This window comes from Lipotes vexillifer, unplaced genomic scaffold (assembly GCF_000442215.2).
Source record: "Lipotes vexillifer unplaced genomic scaffold, Lipotes_vexillifer_v1.1 scaffold670, whole genome shotgun sequence".
In the NCBI taxonomy this organism is placed as follows: domain Eukaryota; kingdom Metazoa; phylum Chordata; class Mammalia; order Artiodactyla; family Lipotidae; genus Lipotes; species Lipotes vexillifer.
Genome location: NW_006778108.1, coordinates 666,942 through 682,107, shown reverse-complemented (window position 1 = coordinate 682,107; position 15,166 = coordinate 666,942). Strand labels below are relative to the sequence as shown.

Sequence of the window (15,166 nt, the reverse complement as noted above, 5' to 3'; positions counted from 1 at the left end):
TACGTATTCTTTTTAAATTGTGGTCAGTGTTTTTTTTTTTTTTTTTTTTTTTTTACGGTACGCGGGCCTCTCACGGCTGTGGCCTCTCCCGTCGCGGAGCACAGGCTCTGGACGCGCAGGCCCAGCGGCCATGGCTCATGGGCCCAGCCGCTCCGCGGCATGTGGGATCCTCCCGGACCGGGGCACGAACCCATGTCCCCTGCATCAGCAGGTGGACTCTCATCCGCTGCGCCACCAGGGAAGCCCTGGTGAGCGATTTTTAATGTCAACAATATCCACTTGGTGAGCTGTCTGGAAAGTGTTTCTGGGAACCGTCAGGATTTTGTTTTCGTAGCAATAAAAATCTTTCTGATATTTATCAGACTTCTGCAACTCTTGCAAACTCCCCCATTTCCTTATTTCTCATTAAGAGGAGTATGTAAAACAGTTGAGAAGGGTGTCTTTACTTAAGGTTCATCGGTCTAAACTATTTGTTGCATAGCGTCCACCAAGCTATTCCTTCCATCCCAATTCCGCCTCCCTTTTCCCTCTATTCCTAGTCATCCCGAGCATCCTTGCCAGGTTCATCTTCTGAGTATCAGCCAGTTCCTGTTTTCAAAATTCTCAGTGCCTTCCCGGTTTCTGAATCAAATAATGACCATCGGCCTGGCTTTTCCAGACCAAGTTTATCAGTTAAATGAATGTCCAGTGGTCCCTTGTGTATGTGCCTGTGTTTTCTGCCACCGGACCTTTGCTCAAGAGACCCCTCGCCCCACACCTGGAGCGCCCTTGTCTTCTTCCTTTTCGTAGCCAGCTGAATACCTGTTCTTGACTGTGGAGAATAGGCGTTGGAGATGACATCACATATTTCAAAGAAATGAAGAGAGAATAATAAAAAGCAAACATCCCACGCCGCAGCAGAAACACCTCCACGAACTCACTAACAGGAAGCCGATGAAGAGGGCCGTGAGCTGGCCGCTGAGGAGGGGGCGCCGGGTGGGGTTCCTAGGCCTGCACCTCAGGAGCTGAGTCAGTGAGGACTCTAGAGGCCCTCCCCACACCCTCAGATCTGGGGAGGAACACGGTGATTTTCCTCTTCTTATGGAGGAATCATAGAAATGGCGGCAACTGGGATGAAGTGGAAAGCAGAGCTGAGTCTCTGAGACCAGGGAACCTGAGAGCCAGTGTTCCCACTGCAGTGGGCTCTCCTCGTAGGCAGGAGGAAGGCGCCCGGTGGAGAATATTTAATGACCTTTGTTAAGAGAGGCCAGAGCCCAGGAATTCGAACAAAGCCTTTACCGTGCCTCAGTTGAGACCACCTGGCCCTGTCACTCGATCTGGCTAGAGAGCAGTGGATAGAACACAGACCCACTCAGTCTTCAAACTAGAAAGATCACAGATGGGGCAACAGTAGGAAAAGAGTCAAGGAGTTGCCCATCCTGTGTTAGAGCAGCAGAATTTCCAGACAGGTACACCTGAGCACACACAGATGAGGAAAAAAAGTAAGGTGGTTATATAAACATAAGTGCGATGGATAGACGGACAGATGGATAGGCAAAGAGAAAAAAAAGGGGATATAGCATGTAAAAGACAAAACATCCAGAGCTAGATGAAAACATACCTCAAGGCATAGAAGGGAAGTCCTTACAGTTGTTTCATTCTGTGGAGCAAGTTAATGAAAAATGTGAATTCAGTAAACACAGCAAGATGATTAAAGGAGAATGAGATGAAAAAAGAGAGATTGCAGATCTACAGAAAGACTGAGGTCCCAAACAACAACCATTGCAGGACCAATAAATAAAATTAGAAATACCAAAGGAAAGAATAGATGCCACTGAAATCAAATTACTAAAAATTAAAGGCTTGATAGTCTCAGTGAACACAAGTGAAGTGCTCATGACATTAAAGCAATCAGAAGCTGAAAGATGAAAAGACAATGTACTATAAGGATAATTGGCATCCCTGAAGTAGACAGTCAGCATATGAAACAGAAAATGGAATATGAAACAAGGTAACTTTCAGGAAATGAAAAAGAAACAAACAAGAGAACTGAGTTTGCAGATTAGAAGAATGTATCGTGTTATGGGAAAATCCAGAGAACAGAATGTTTAACACCAATACCTATCCTAATTAAGCTATTGAATTTCAAAGGTAAAGGAAAAAATCTTCAGACATCCAGGCAGAAAACCAAATTATCTGCCATAGACCAAAAGTCAGACTGGCTTCATATTTCCTTAGTGCAGCATTTAATTTCTGAAGAGAGTCTAGCCAACTACGTCCTCAACATTCAGAGAGGAGGTATGAACACGACCCACAGTGACACAGCTTCGGTGTCGTTCAGGTGCAAGGGCAGAAGGTGGATATTCTCAGACATCTATAAGCTTGGGGAATGGTACTTAAAACCAAAACACATAGGAAAAAATGCAGACACAGTGCTGTCACCCTCTAAATGTGTTTCGTAATGTCTTAACTTAGAAGCATATTTTAGGAGGTGTCTGTTGTAGTGAAGAAACATTTGGTTGAAATTCAACAAACACTTCAGTTGCTTTTCTCCTTCTGTTAAATTCAGATGAAGTCACATACAAGTTTTTTTTAAATTAATTGGGCATTTATGCTGGAGGAAGGATAATTTCATTTTTTATGAAAGTCCTCCTGTCTGCCTGACCCCCTCCCTCCTCCTCATACCCGCACTGGGCAGGTGCTCTAAGCCCTGGCTGTGGTGACCCCTCCTCTTCTGATCAGTGCTGTCGGCCTCGGGTTTGCAGACGTTAAGTGCTCTTTCTGCTCTGAGGCAACTCCATACAACTCTCCTAGTTAGGGAAGCACATGATTCTTCATAGACTGAGTTTCCACCAGAAAAATTCTGACAACTTAGAATCACTTACAACTTACAGTGCCGAATAATCACCACTTCTTGAGTGACTGCTCTGTGCCTGGTGCAGCCATATCCCCCGCATGTACTCCGTGTGAGGAAGCACAGTTTCTGCCCTTTGAGAGCTCTTAGTTCAGGTAGGGCAGACACGTCGCCAAAATTTTCCCAGTATTTCCCAAGCAAGATCTAGCTCTCAGGAAGGCTTCTTGAAAGGGAAACATAGGCTTCTCATTGACAAGTTTTTGTCTTGATTTTCACCTATTTATTCAGGAAGCTTGTTGCATTTTGACAGACACAGTGCTGGATATTTGGTCGTTTGTTTTTTAAATTAATTAATTATTTTGGGCTGTGTTGGGTCTTCACTGCTGCACACAGGCTTCTCTGTAGTTGCGGCAAGTGGGGGCTACTCTTTGTTGCGGTGCCCGGGCTCCTCATTGCGGTGGCTTCTCATGTTGCAGAGCATGGGCTGTAGTCGCGTGGGCTTCAGTAGTTGTGGCATGCGGGCTCAGTAGTTGTGGCACACAGGCTCTAGAGCTCAGGCTCAGTAGTTGTGGTGCACGGGCTTAGTTGCTCCACAGCATGTGGGATCTTCCAGGACCAGGGCTCAAACCCGTGTCCCCTGCACTGGCAGGCAGATTCTTAACCATTGCACCACCAAGGAAGTTCCCAGTGCTGGATTTTAAGGATGTGATATTATGATGAAAAGAGGGAGGATTCCTGCAGAGTCTAATGAAGGGGTATGGGGGTTATATGGGACACGCCCAATGAGCCAGGCCCTTGTGGCTTCTCCTTTTGATCTGGGCAGTTCTGCCTGCCACTCACCTGAACCGCCGGCATGTGCCAGAGAATTTGCTGCCACCATCTCAGCCCTTGACACAGGTTTTAGATTTAGGGGTTGAAAGAAACTTATTGAACATATTTTTGGAAATGTGATGAACATAATGTTTGAGTGGATACTATCTTTTTGTACTTTCTGTCAGGCGGTAGTTTCCTTTTTATACAAATATTGGTTGCCAAAAGCTTTGTTTGAATACAAAATATGTGCAGCTGTACATATTTGACCACTTTCTTTCTTTGGGACCCCGTGTGCCTGGAGTTGGGAAAGGGATCCCCAGCTCTGTTCTGTTAAGTATTCCATCTTACCAAAGAGGTATTTCATCATTTATGTATAACAGTAGGTACCACTCAATAAATATTTTATAAGTGATAGATATTTTTGTCTGAAATTACTTTTTCACTCGAACAATGATTTAAACTCCCGTTTTTAGTTTTATGAGGTGACACTTTTATAATATCATATAGTGAATGCAGCTTGAATGTCATAGAGCTTTAGGGCAGCATTAATCATAAATTCATATGCCCCCATTCCCAATCCTGAGAGACTCTCTTAATTCAGGTTTTACCCATTCTGTGTATGGAAGTGTGTGTGTGTGTGTGTGTGTGTGTGTGTGTGTGTGTGTGTGTGTGTGTGTGTGTGTATGTGTGTGTGTGTGTGTTTGTGTGTGTGTGTTGGGGATGGGTGGGGACAAGTAATGCTTTTGACCTAATGGCTCTGAAGTTATGAATTTCAAATGATTTTCTAAGTCTATGAGATTTATTTTAAGGAAGGAAGAAAAAGTGCTTTTCAATGGGTTAAAAAAAAAAAAAAAAAAGAATATCAAACTAAACCGGAATGTAGTCCAAAACAGTTTCTCTAGTTTGAGTGGGAGCTGTTAGAGTTTAAAATACTGCCTCCCTCCGCCCCCTTTTGGATTATTGTCCACTTTTATGCAGAAAGGAAACACATATGTCTCTGGACTTAGGAGAAAGTCCAGAAACATCCTTTTCACATGGATCTGGAAGCCTGGAGCAATCCATGGCCAGGAGCCACCTACCGTGTGTGCAGCGCTGTCACAGTTCAGAGCTAGCAGGCCTTGTTTCATGAGATGGGGCTACATGATTAAATTCTCCAGTGTAATATATATCTTTAAAAAGAAAAATCACAGACTTTCCACTTCTGTTTGAGCTCTATGGGCAAGAGGAATAGCACGAATTCTACCAATATCGGAGAGGCAGAAGTCGGGGTTGGTTTATTTAGAGGGCTCATTTTAGCCAGGATTTGCAAGGGCCTTGGTGTGGCATATCGGGATGACCGGAGTCTCCGGCCTCCAAGCCTGAGGTTCTGGGTCCCGGAGAGGAAGCCCGTCTGATAAGAGAAGTAATTGAAGAACAGTGAAACGCTTCATTTCCTTTTCTTGAATTTAAGTTATGCATTTGGTCATTTTCTCTGCGTATCTATTTAATGGTTGTTAAATTAAATTGCTTTCCCTCAAGTGGTGATTTTTATTTATTTTTTAAACCATCTTTTTTTTCTTACTCCGCTCCGTTGCCCTCTGGCTCGACTGCAACTCCGCATGTGTGCAGTGGAGGCCCCAGTGTCTGCAGAGGTGAAGGCTGGGGACTTCTCTCTCTCCCCCGCCCTTTCCCAGAACCTCCCAGGGGCCCCTTGTCTGCAAGGTTGTGAGGTTCTGAATTCTTAAGCTACAGGATGTAGACTGTTTTAACACTTAAATAATACAGAATCCATTTATTTGATCCAGGAATGTGAAGAGTTCCACTTTTGTTTCGGGCAGCTCTGGGCTTTGGAGTCCAGAGCTGTGCTGTGCTCAGTGTGCCCCGTCGCAGGAGTGGGTGAGGAAGAGCCTCGCTCGGAGCATCCCTGACCCGGAGCCCCCGTTGGCAGCACGGGGCTGTCTCCTCTGCTGCTTCCATCAGCCTGTGGTCACAGAGCACAGTGTCCTGCTCTTGGATGGGCCCCAGTCTCCACTCAGCACAGCCCAACCTCAAGGCTGGAGTTTTCACCTTCACTCTTCTGGGCTTTGTCTGCTTTCCACCTGGGAATTGTCTCAAAGCCTGGATTTTGAGGGGTTTTTTTGCCTTAGGGCAGATGGGCCTGATGGTGAAGGGCCTCTCAGTCTCTTCCTTGTGAGATTGCACTTGACCTTCCTTCCTGCATCTCTCTGAACTCGGAGCATCTACCCACTCATTCATTCACTTGGCAGATATTAATTGAGGAGCTCCTCTGTGCCAGCCACGAAATAAGGCACTGGGTTACATTCTAGTCAGGAGACAAGTGATAAGCTTGTATGTAACATATCATAGAGTGATAATTGCTAAGAGAGAAACGAATCAGGACAAGAGAGGCTGGTGACTGCTCTCTTGTATGGAGTGATGGGGAGGGTGGCTTCTGAGCAGAGGAAATGAGGGCCGAGGTACGTATGAATTGAAGGCAGTTCTTCTCAACTGGGGCACACTTTGTTTCCCAGGGGACACTTGTCGGTGTCTGGAGGCATCTTTGGTTGTCACAACCTCGGAGGAGGGATGTGTGTTACTGGCATCTGGTGGGTAGAGGCCAGGGATGCTCTAAATATCCTCCAGTGCCCAGGGCAGCCCCCCCACAATGGAGAATCATCTGCTCCAAAATGTCAGTGATGCCAAGGTTGGGAAGCTCCGCTGTAGGGGAAGAGAAGGAGTAGACAGGAACAGAGAAAACAGCAACGACCAAAGCCCTGAGGTGAGGGCCGGCTGGCAAGTTTGAGGAACAGCAAGGAGCCGGGGTTCTGGGAGAGGAGTGAGTGGGGGGCAAGCGGCAGGAGGTCAGCAAGGGGTGAGGTCACTTGGAGCTTTGTAGACCCTTGCAGAGACTTTGGGTTTTACTCAGAGAAGAGGAGGCCGTGTAATTGACCCGAGAAAAGGAGTGGCCTGCCCTGCTGTCCGTCTGGCTGCCGGGGAGAGCGTGGACTCTGGCTGAGGCACGAGTGGGTGTGGCCAGGATTACTGAGGCCATCCCGGTGAGGGTGATCATGCTTGGGGCCAGGCAGCAATGTGGTGCGGTGGTTTGTCGTCAGATTGGGGGCATATTTTGAAGGTGGAGTCAACACCGAGTGCCTTAGGGTTTAGAGAAAGGAGCAAAGGACAGCCTGATTTTTGGTCCAAGCAACTGTAAGGAAGATTGGTGTTTACCGAGAAGGGCTAGCGTGCAGGTTTGGGAGGCAAGGGGGCATCAGGGCTGGTCTTTCAGGGTGGTAAGTTTGAGCTGCCTGCTTGGTAGCCCCACAGGTATACCGAGGTAGGCAGGTTTATATACATGAGGATGGAGTTTTAAGGGAGAGGTCTGCTTGGAGATTTAGATTTGAGAGTTGTCGGCATGCAGTCAAGCCCTCCATGTCTGCAGGTTCCACATCCACAGATTCAACCCACCACCGATCACAAATATTCAGAGAAAAAAAATTTCAGATGGTTCTCAAAAGCAAAACTTGAATTTGCCATGCTCCAGCAAATATTTACATAGCATTTTCACTATGTTTGCAACTATTTACATAGCATTTATGTTGTATTAGGTATTATAAGTAATCTAGAGATGATTGAAAATATAGGGGAGGATGTGCATAGGATATATGCAGATTATGTCCTTTTATATAATGGACTTGAGCATCGTTGGATTTTGGTATCCTCAGGGGTCCTAGAACCAATCCCCCATGGATACCCAGGGACAACTGTGTAGATTGCAGGTAAAGTCAGGAGTCAAGATGAGATCATCAAGGGAGTGACTGTAGACACTAGAGTCCCTGGGATGAAAGACTCCATGGAAGTGGGTTCAAGAGAGAGCCGGAGGGGGGAAACTAGAGGACCGCAAGTAGGGAACTCTTTGGAGGTGGTTTTCTCTAAAGGGGAACAGAGAAATTGGTGGCAGCTGGAGGGAGATGCAGGACCAAGGGAGGTGGTGGTGGTGGTGGTTGATGGGAGCTCTGTAGCAGATTTGTGTGTAGGTGGGAATGATCAGTGGATAGAAGGTCATGCAGGGCACAGCGGGTCAGGTATCTCTGGTGCACAGTAGTGAATGCACAGGAAAGGGTTGCTTTCAGGTCCATGTGCAGTTTGACCCTAGTAACTGGAAAGAAGAACCAACAACTCAGGAGACTTCTAGGTATTAAGTGAAATAAAGGTTCTGAAGAGGGAGAAAGATTGCTTTCTGGTCTAATGGTCCTAGAACCTTTCCTAAAGAAGGCAGGGTTTGAGCTTAGCTTTGTATATATGTGTGTGTGCATGTGTGTATTCATATGTACGTATATATATGAATCTGTATCAAGCAATAAATTTATTTCATTTTAGGAGCTTTTTGTATGTTCCAAGCTCACTTTGGCCACCATATGCCACGGTTTCAACATGAATTACAATCCATTTTTCTTGCAGTTTTCTTGGTGAGAAATGAAACATTGTTCCTTTTCACACTCTAAAGAGAACCTGATAGAAGTTTTCTTTCCTCAAAGTAACCTTTTCCTTTTCTTTCCCTCCTAACTTCAGGAACAAACTCTGGCCCTGAGGAAAGAAGGGATTGGTGTTGTTCTGGATTCCGAGCTGCCCCATTTAATTGGCATCGATGACGACCTTCTGAGCACTGGCATCATCTTATATCATTTGAAGGTTAGAAACTGCTTTCCTGGAACATTCTCATCTTGGTTGCAGCTTTCCCTGTGGACACTCGCAAGGTGTAGTGCGATACTCCGTGTCCACGAACGCAGCTACGACCCTGAAGAATATACAACAAATCCTTGAGTCCTTTGGGGATTCTCAGAAGTTCATTGGGATTCTGTGGTATTAGAAATTTCTGTTTTATGTAGTCCTAAAGCTAAATGAAGATCCATTCACTTTGCCCTCTAATTTTTAGACTCAGCCAGAGGGAGGTAAGGAACAAAAAGGCAGACAGACTGAGGAAGAAAAGTTACCAGCACCCGAACTGGGATTTGTTGGATATACAGTTTCCTGGTCCCTTGTGTTAATTATAAAGTTGTGTCTCTTGCCTACATCGTTGGGCCTCGTCCCGAGCAGGGTATCCCTGTCAAGAGAGCAGAATTTCCACATCAGTATCAGTGGTGGCCTCTGTATCCTTGACCTTAGTCTGGTCCGTGACTTCAAATGAGAATGGTGTTACGCTTGTGTTTTGAGGGCTCCCCTAAACCATATATATATATATATTTTTTTTTTTTTTCCTTTTGTATCTGGTTTATTTCACTTAGCTTAATGTTCATCCAAGTTGTAACATGTATCAGTACTTCATTCCTTTTTATGGTTGGATAATATTCCAGTGTATGTACCACATTTTATTTGTCCATGGATGAATATTTGGGTTGTTTCCACTTTTTGGCTATTATGAATAATGCTGCTGTACACATCAGCACACAAGTATCTGTCTGAATGCTTGTTTTCAATTCCTTTAGATATATCCTAAACCATATCTTTAGATACAAAGAAACCCCTGGCCACTAGAGGAGAGACTTGTCAGAAAGGATTGGGAACATCAGTGAGATTGCTGTCACAGGCAGGTTATTGATGGCAAAACAGGAGCCCAACCCTTGTCGAGCCCTGAGCCTCAGGAGTCCTGGCCTTTTTCGGACACCACGGGCTGTTGTTACAGAGCCTCAGTGAACTCCAGTCGCACTGAGGCTGTGGCCTGCCCGGGACAGAGCTCGCCCACCCGTCACCAGGTTGCTTGGGCTGCAATGGAAGAGGGAGAAACAGATCATTCCTCATGTTCTTATTAATAAATTTTGCTTGACTTTTCTCCCTAGGAAGGTCAGACATATGTTGGTAGAGAAGATGCTTCAACAGAACAAGATATTGGTGAGGATCTTTATCCATTTCCTCTTTGCAGTGATTTTTTTTGGCTGTGTTGGGTCTTCTTTGCTGTGTGCGGGCTTTCTCTAGTTGCGGCGAGCGGGGGCTACTCTCTGTTGTGGTGCGTGGGCTCTAGGTGCGCGGGCTTCAGTGGTTGTGGCACGTGGGCTCAGTAGTTGTGGCTTGCGAGCTCTAGAGCGCAGCCTCAGTAATTGTGGTGCACGGGCTTAGTTGCTCTGCGACATGTGGGATCTTCCCGGCCCAGGGCTCTTACCCATGTCCCCTGCATTGGCAGGCGGAGTCTTAACCACTGCGCCACCAGGGAAGTCCTCCAGTGACTTTAAAAAAATCATTTAATGAATTTTTTTTGAATGACTGACATTGAAGTAATTATAAAAAAGAAAACGTTTCAAATACAATATTTATCAGAACGTGTATTTCTGTAATTTTGAACTCAGCTCAAATGACTAACACAGAACAGTTAGTTCAGTGAATAGAATGGGACTGTGAATCCTTTCCCCCACCCTGCATGCCTTCTATCATCCTCAGTCACGCCTTTCAAGTGTGCTGTTAGTTAAATCACTTTACTCTTGTCACAGTGGAAATATGCTAACAGGTACAGATAAAAGATATAAGACCGTTTGATGGGAAATCCTTCCCAGGTGACACTTACCTGTGCAAAGATGAGGACAGAAAGTAGGACACACACGTACACAGCATCCACACACACAGACTTCTGGCTTTCCCCAGAGTCTTTGTGAGGTACCCAGGTGAGGTCTTGCCAGGCTTTATATTGTAGCATAACTTAGGGGATGCATGTGACGGTGGTAGAGTGCGTGTGCATGTGTGCCTGTGTGTGTGGCAAGGTGGGGATTGGCAGGGGAAGAATCATATCTTCTCAGCTGGCTTTAGAATTGCTGGCGATGAGCTTGCTTTCATGCCAAGTGTAAGCTATTAATTAAGCCAAAGCTCCCATTTTCTATGTGTATTTCCTATTTATAGTGAATCTGGGAGAGCTGGAAACCAATTCCTGGAAGTCCTTGGATTCAGCTGATTTTGGGTGAAGCTAGGTGTCAGGCCTCTTCCTCTCACCATTAAACTATCAATACATGTGACCTTTGGGTTTGTTATAAATGCGGTAAGGGCTAAGAACACGTGTTTCCTGTGAACAGAAAAGTTCAGTAGTGCAGTTCTGAGGAGAGTAGTGGGAGCCATTTGGCTTGTGCTTCTGAGAAGCTGGCCAGGAACTGTGCCTGAAATCATGTAGGTTTGTGTGACTGGCATTCATGTCCATGCCTGGCCACTCATCACACACGAGCAGCTCAGGGTGGTCGGATGGGAGTTGGTAGCCCTTAGCAGCCACATGCTCTGAGAGATCTGTGGAGGTCAGGTTCTCTCAGAATCGGCACAGGCTGTGGCTGGGTCATCTCAGGACTTCTGGAGACTTCCTCGGGCCTCCCAAGATCCATGCCATGCCGTGTTCAACTTTTACCTTTGGTACGTGCTCCTGGAACGCAGTGTCGGTAAGTGTGGAGGTCACAGTAAATCCTTGAACCATGGGGCCCTTTTTATCTCTTCCATTTTACTGTGACCTTTGGGTAACTGGAGGAGGAAAGTTATTTAGACTGAAGCAGGAGTGACTCAGTGGTATTCAGTTAAGACAAGTTACTCAACTGTTTTCTCCCCGAAGATGAAATAAATGAACGTGCCAGAACTTACTCCCTTATACAGGGGATGTCCAGACCCACCGAGTAAATACTCAGGGGATGGGTCTGTCAGTTGAGGCCAGGAACTCCTGAAGTTCAGTTTTCTCACTAAACATAAATGTTCACCTCACAGTTTTCTATGGAAAAGAAAGAATATTCAATATGAGAAAATAAATGAAGGTTGGGAATCATTGCACTAGATACCAAAGGAAATCTTTTCTTCCTCTGTTTTCCCATCTTAGTTCTTCATGGCCTCGACTTGGAGAGTGAGCATTGCATCTTTGAAAATGTCGGGGGGACGGTGACACTGATTCCCCTGAGTGGGTCCCAGTGCTCTGTGAACGGTGTTCAGATCATGGAGGCTACGCACCTCAATCAAGGTATTGGCTTTTGGTTCTGAGTTCTTTGTATGTGTTGTTTCTAGAAAACAGGTTGGTTAGGTAATGGGGGAACACGTGCATCTTAGAATTAATTACACTTTAGGTGTAAGAAGGATGAAGACTGTTTGCTTCATTAGGCTGTTTTCTCTTTTGCTGGAGAACTTCTTTTTCTTAATTAATTAATTAATTTTTTATTTTTGGCTGCATTGGGTCTCCGTTGCTGTGTGCTGGCTTCTCTCTAGTTGTGACGAGCGGGGGCTACTCTTCGTTGCAATGCGCGGGCTTCTTATTGCGGTGGCTTCTCTTGTTACGGAGCACGGGCTCTAGGTGCACGGGCTTCAGTAGTTGTGGCTGGCGGGCTCTAGAGCGCAGGCTCAGTAGTTGTGGTGCATGGTCTTAGTTGCTCTGTGGCATGTGGGATCTTCCTGGAGCAGGGCTCAAACCCATGACCCCTGCATTGGCAGGTGGATTCTTAACCACTGCGCCACCAGGGAAGCCCTGGAGAACTTCTTTATAAAATGCCCGTTGTCTTGTTGAATTAAACATCTATATATTGACTTAAAAGTTGCTGCTGTTATGGAAATAAGACTTTAAAGGAATTTGTGAAGTTCAAAATGTGCTCTTCAAATGCAAAACCTTAACACAGTGGCTTCTTTTAATAATTTTATTACCTTGTTTACATTCTTTTTATGAATAGTTATAGTTCTACATACAGGATCTGGTATCATATCTTTTTTTCTTTTGAAATAATTTCAGTATTATGCAATATTTGCAAGAACTTTAAAAAATTCATTCATTCATTCATTCATTCATTCATTTATGGCTGTATTGGGTCTTTGTTGATGCTGACGTGGGCTTTCTCTACTCTTTGTCGCAGTGCGCAGGCTTCTCATTGCGGTGGCTTCTCTTGTTGTGGACCACGGGCCTTAGAGTGCGTGGGCTTCAGTAGTTGTGGCACTCAGGCCCAATAGTTGTGGCTTGTGGGTTCTAGAGCGTGGGTTCAGTAGTTGTGGCACATGGGCTTAGTTGCTCCGTGGCATGTGGGATCTACCTGGACCAGGGCTCAAACCCATGTCCCTTTCACTGGCAGAAAGATTCTTAACCACTGAGCCATGGGAAGCCCAAGAACTACTTTCTTTCTTTTTTTTTTCCTTTTTTTATACAGCAGGTTCTTACTAGTCGTCTATTTTATACATATTGGTATATATATTGTCAATCCCAATCTCCCAGTTCATCCCACCACCACCACCCTCCCCCCTGCTTTCCCCCATTGCTGTCCATACGTTTGTTGTCTACATTTGTGTCTGTTTCTCCCTTGCAAACCAGTTCATCTGTACCATTTTTGTAGATTTCACATATATGCGTTAGTATATGATATTTGTTTTTCTCTTTCTGACTTACTTCACTCTGTATGACAGTCCCTAGGTCCATCCACGTGTCTACAAATGACCCAATTTTGTTCCTTTTTATGGCTGAGTAATATTCCATTGTATATATGTACCACATCTTCTTTATCCATTCGTCTGTTGATGGACATTTAGGTTGCTTCCATTACCTGGCTATTGTAAATAGTGCTGCAATGAACATTGGGGGGCATGTGTTGTTTTTGTTTTTGTTTTTTTAATATATCTTTATTGGAGTATAATTGCTTTACGTTGTTGTGTTAGTTTCTGCTGTACAAAAACCAAAGTGAATCAGCTATATGCATACATATATCCCCATATCCCCTGCCTCTTGCGTCTCCCTCCTACCCTCCCTGTCTCACCACTCTAGGTCATCACAAAGCATTGAGCTGATCTCCCTGTGCTATGTGGCTGCTTCCCACTAGCTATCTATTTTACGTTTGGTAGTGTATGTATGTCCATGCCACTCTCTCACTTTATCCCAGCTTACCCTTCTCCCTCCCCATATCCTCAAGTCCATTCTCTAGTAGGTCTATGTCTTTATTCCCATCTTGCCTCTAGTTTCTTCATGACCATTTCTTTTTTTTTAGATTCCATATATATGTGTTAGCATAGGGTATTTGTTTTTCTCTTTCTGACTTACTTCACTCTGTATGACAGTCTCTAGGTCCATCCACCTCACTACAAATTACTCAGTTTCGTTTCATTTTATGGCTGAGTAATATCCCATTGTATATATGTGCCGCATCTTCTTTATCCATTCATCTGTCGATAGACACTGAGGTTGCTTCCATGTCCTGGCTATTGTAAATAGTGCTGCAATACACATTGTGGTACAAGACTCTTTTGAATTATGGTTTTCTCAGTGTATATGCCCAGTAGTGGGATTGCTGGGTCACATGGTAGTTCTATTGTTAGTTTTCTAAGGAACCTCCGTACTGTTCTCCATAGTGGCTGTATCAATTTACATTCCCACCAGCAGTGCAAGAGGGCTGCCTTTTCTCCCCACCCTCTCCAGCATTTATTGTTTGTAGATTTTTTGATGATGGCCATTCTGACTGGTATGAGGTGATACCTCATTGTAGTTTTGATTTGCATTTGTCTAACGATTAGTGATGTTGAGCACCTTTTCATGTGCCTCTTGGCCATCTGTATGTTTTCTTTCGAGAAATGTCTATTTAGGTCTTCTGCCCATTTTTTGATTGGGTTGTTTGTTTTTTTCATATTGAGCTTTATGAGCTGTTTATATATTTTGGAGATTAATCCTTTGTCCATTGATTCGTTTGCAAATATTTTCTCCTATTCTGAGGGTTACCTTTTCATCTTGTTTATAGTTTCATTTGCTCTGCAAAAGCTTTTCAGTTTCATTAGGTCCTATTTGTTTATTTTTGTTTTAATTTCCATTCCTCTAGGAGGTGCGCCAAAAAACATCTTTTTGCGGTTTATGTCAAAGAATGTTCTTCCTATGTTTTCCTCTAAGAGTTTTATGGTGTCCGGTCTTACATTTAGGTCTTTAATCCATTTTGAGTTTATTTTTGTGTCTGGTGTTAGAGAATGTTCTAATTTCATTCTTTTACATGTAGCTGTCCAGTTTTCCCAGCGCCACTTATTGAAGAGGCTGTCTTTTCTCCATTGTATATCCTTGCCTCCTTTGTCATAGATTAGTTCACCATATGTGTGTGGGCTTATCTCCGGGCTTTCCCTCCTGTTCCATTGATCTATATTTCTGTTTTTGTGCCAGTACCATATTGTTTAATTACTATAGCTTTATAGTATAGTCTGAAGTCAGGGAGTCTGATTCCTCCAGCTCCGTTTTTTCCCTCGAGATTGCTTTGGCTATTCGGGGTCTTTTGTGTCTCCATACAAATTTTAAGACTTTTTTTTGTGGTTCCATAAAAAATGCCATTGGTAATTTGGTAGAGATTGCATTGAATCTGTAGATTGCTTTGGGTAGTATAGTCATTTTCACAATATTGATTTTTCCAATCCAAGAACATGGTATATCTCTCCACTGTTTGTGTCATCTTTGATTTCTTTCATCAGTGTCTTATAGTTTTCTGAGTACAGGTCTTTTACCTCATTAGGTAGGTTTATTCCTAGGTATTTTATTCTTTTTGTTGCAGTGGTGAATGGGATTTTTCCCTAATTTCTCTTTCTGACCTTTTGTTGTTA

The 15,166-nt window shown here is 44.3% G+C and overlaps 1 protein-coding gene across 1 annotated transcript in view; it reads left to right on the top strand.

Moving 5' to 3' along the window:
• The window catches only part of KIF16B (kinesin family member 16B), a 277,180-nt gene that overhangs the window by 102,230 nt on the left and 159,784 nt on the right, over positions 1–15,166 (top strand). The window contains exons 12-14 of the mRNA XM_007451451.1: positions 8,195–8,314; positions 9,460–9,511; positions 11,454–11,591. Coding sequence (XP_007451513.1) covers positions 8,195–8,314; positions 9,460–9,511; positions 11,454–11,591 — 310 coding nt within the window. The remainder of the gene's footprint in view (positions 1–8,194; positions 8,315–9,459; positions 9,512–11,453; positions 11,592–15,166) is intronic.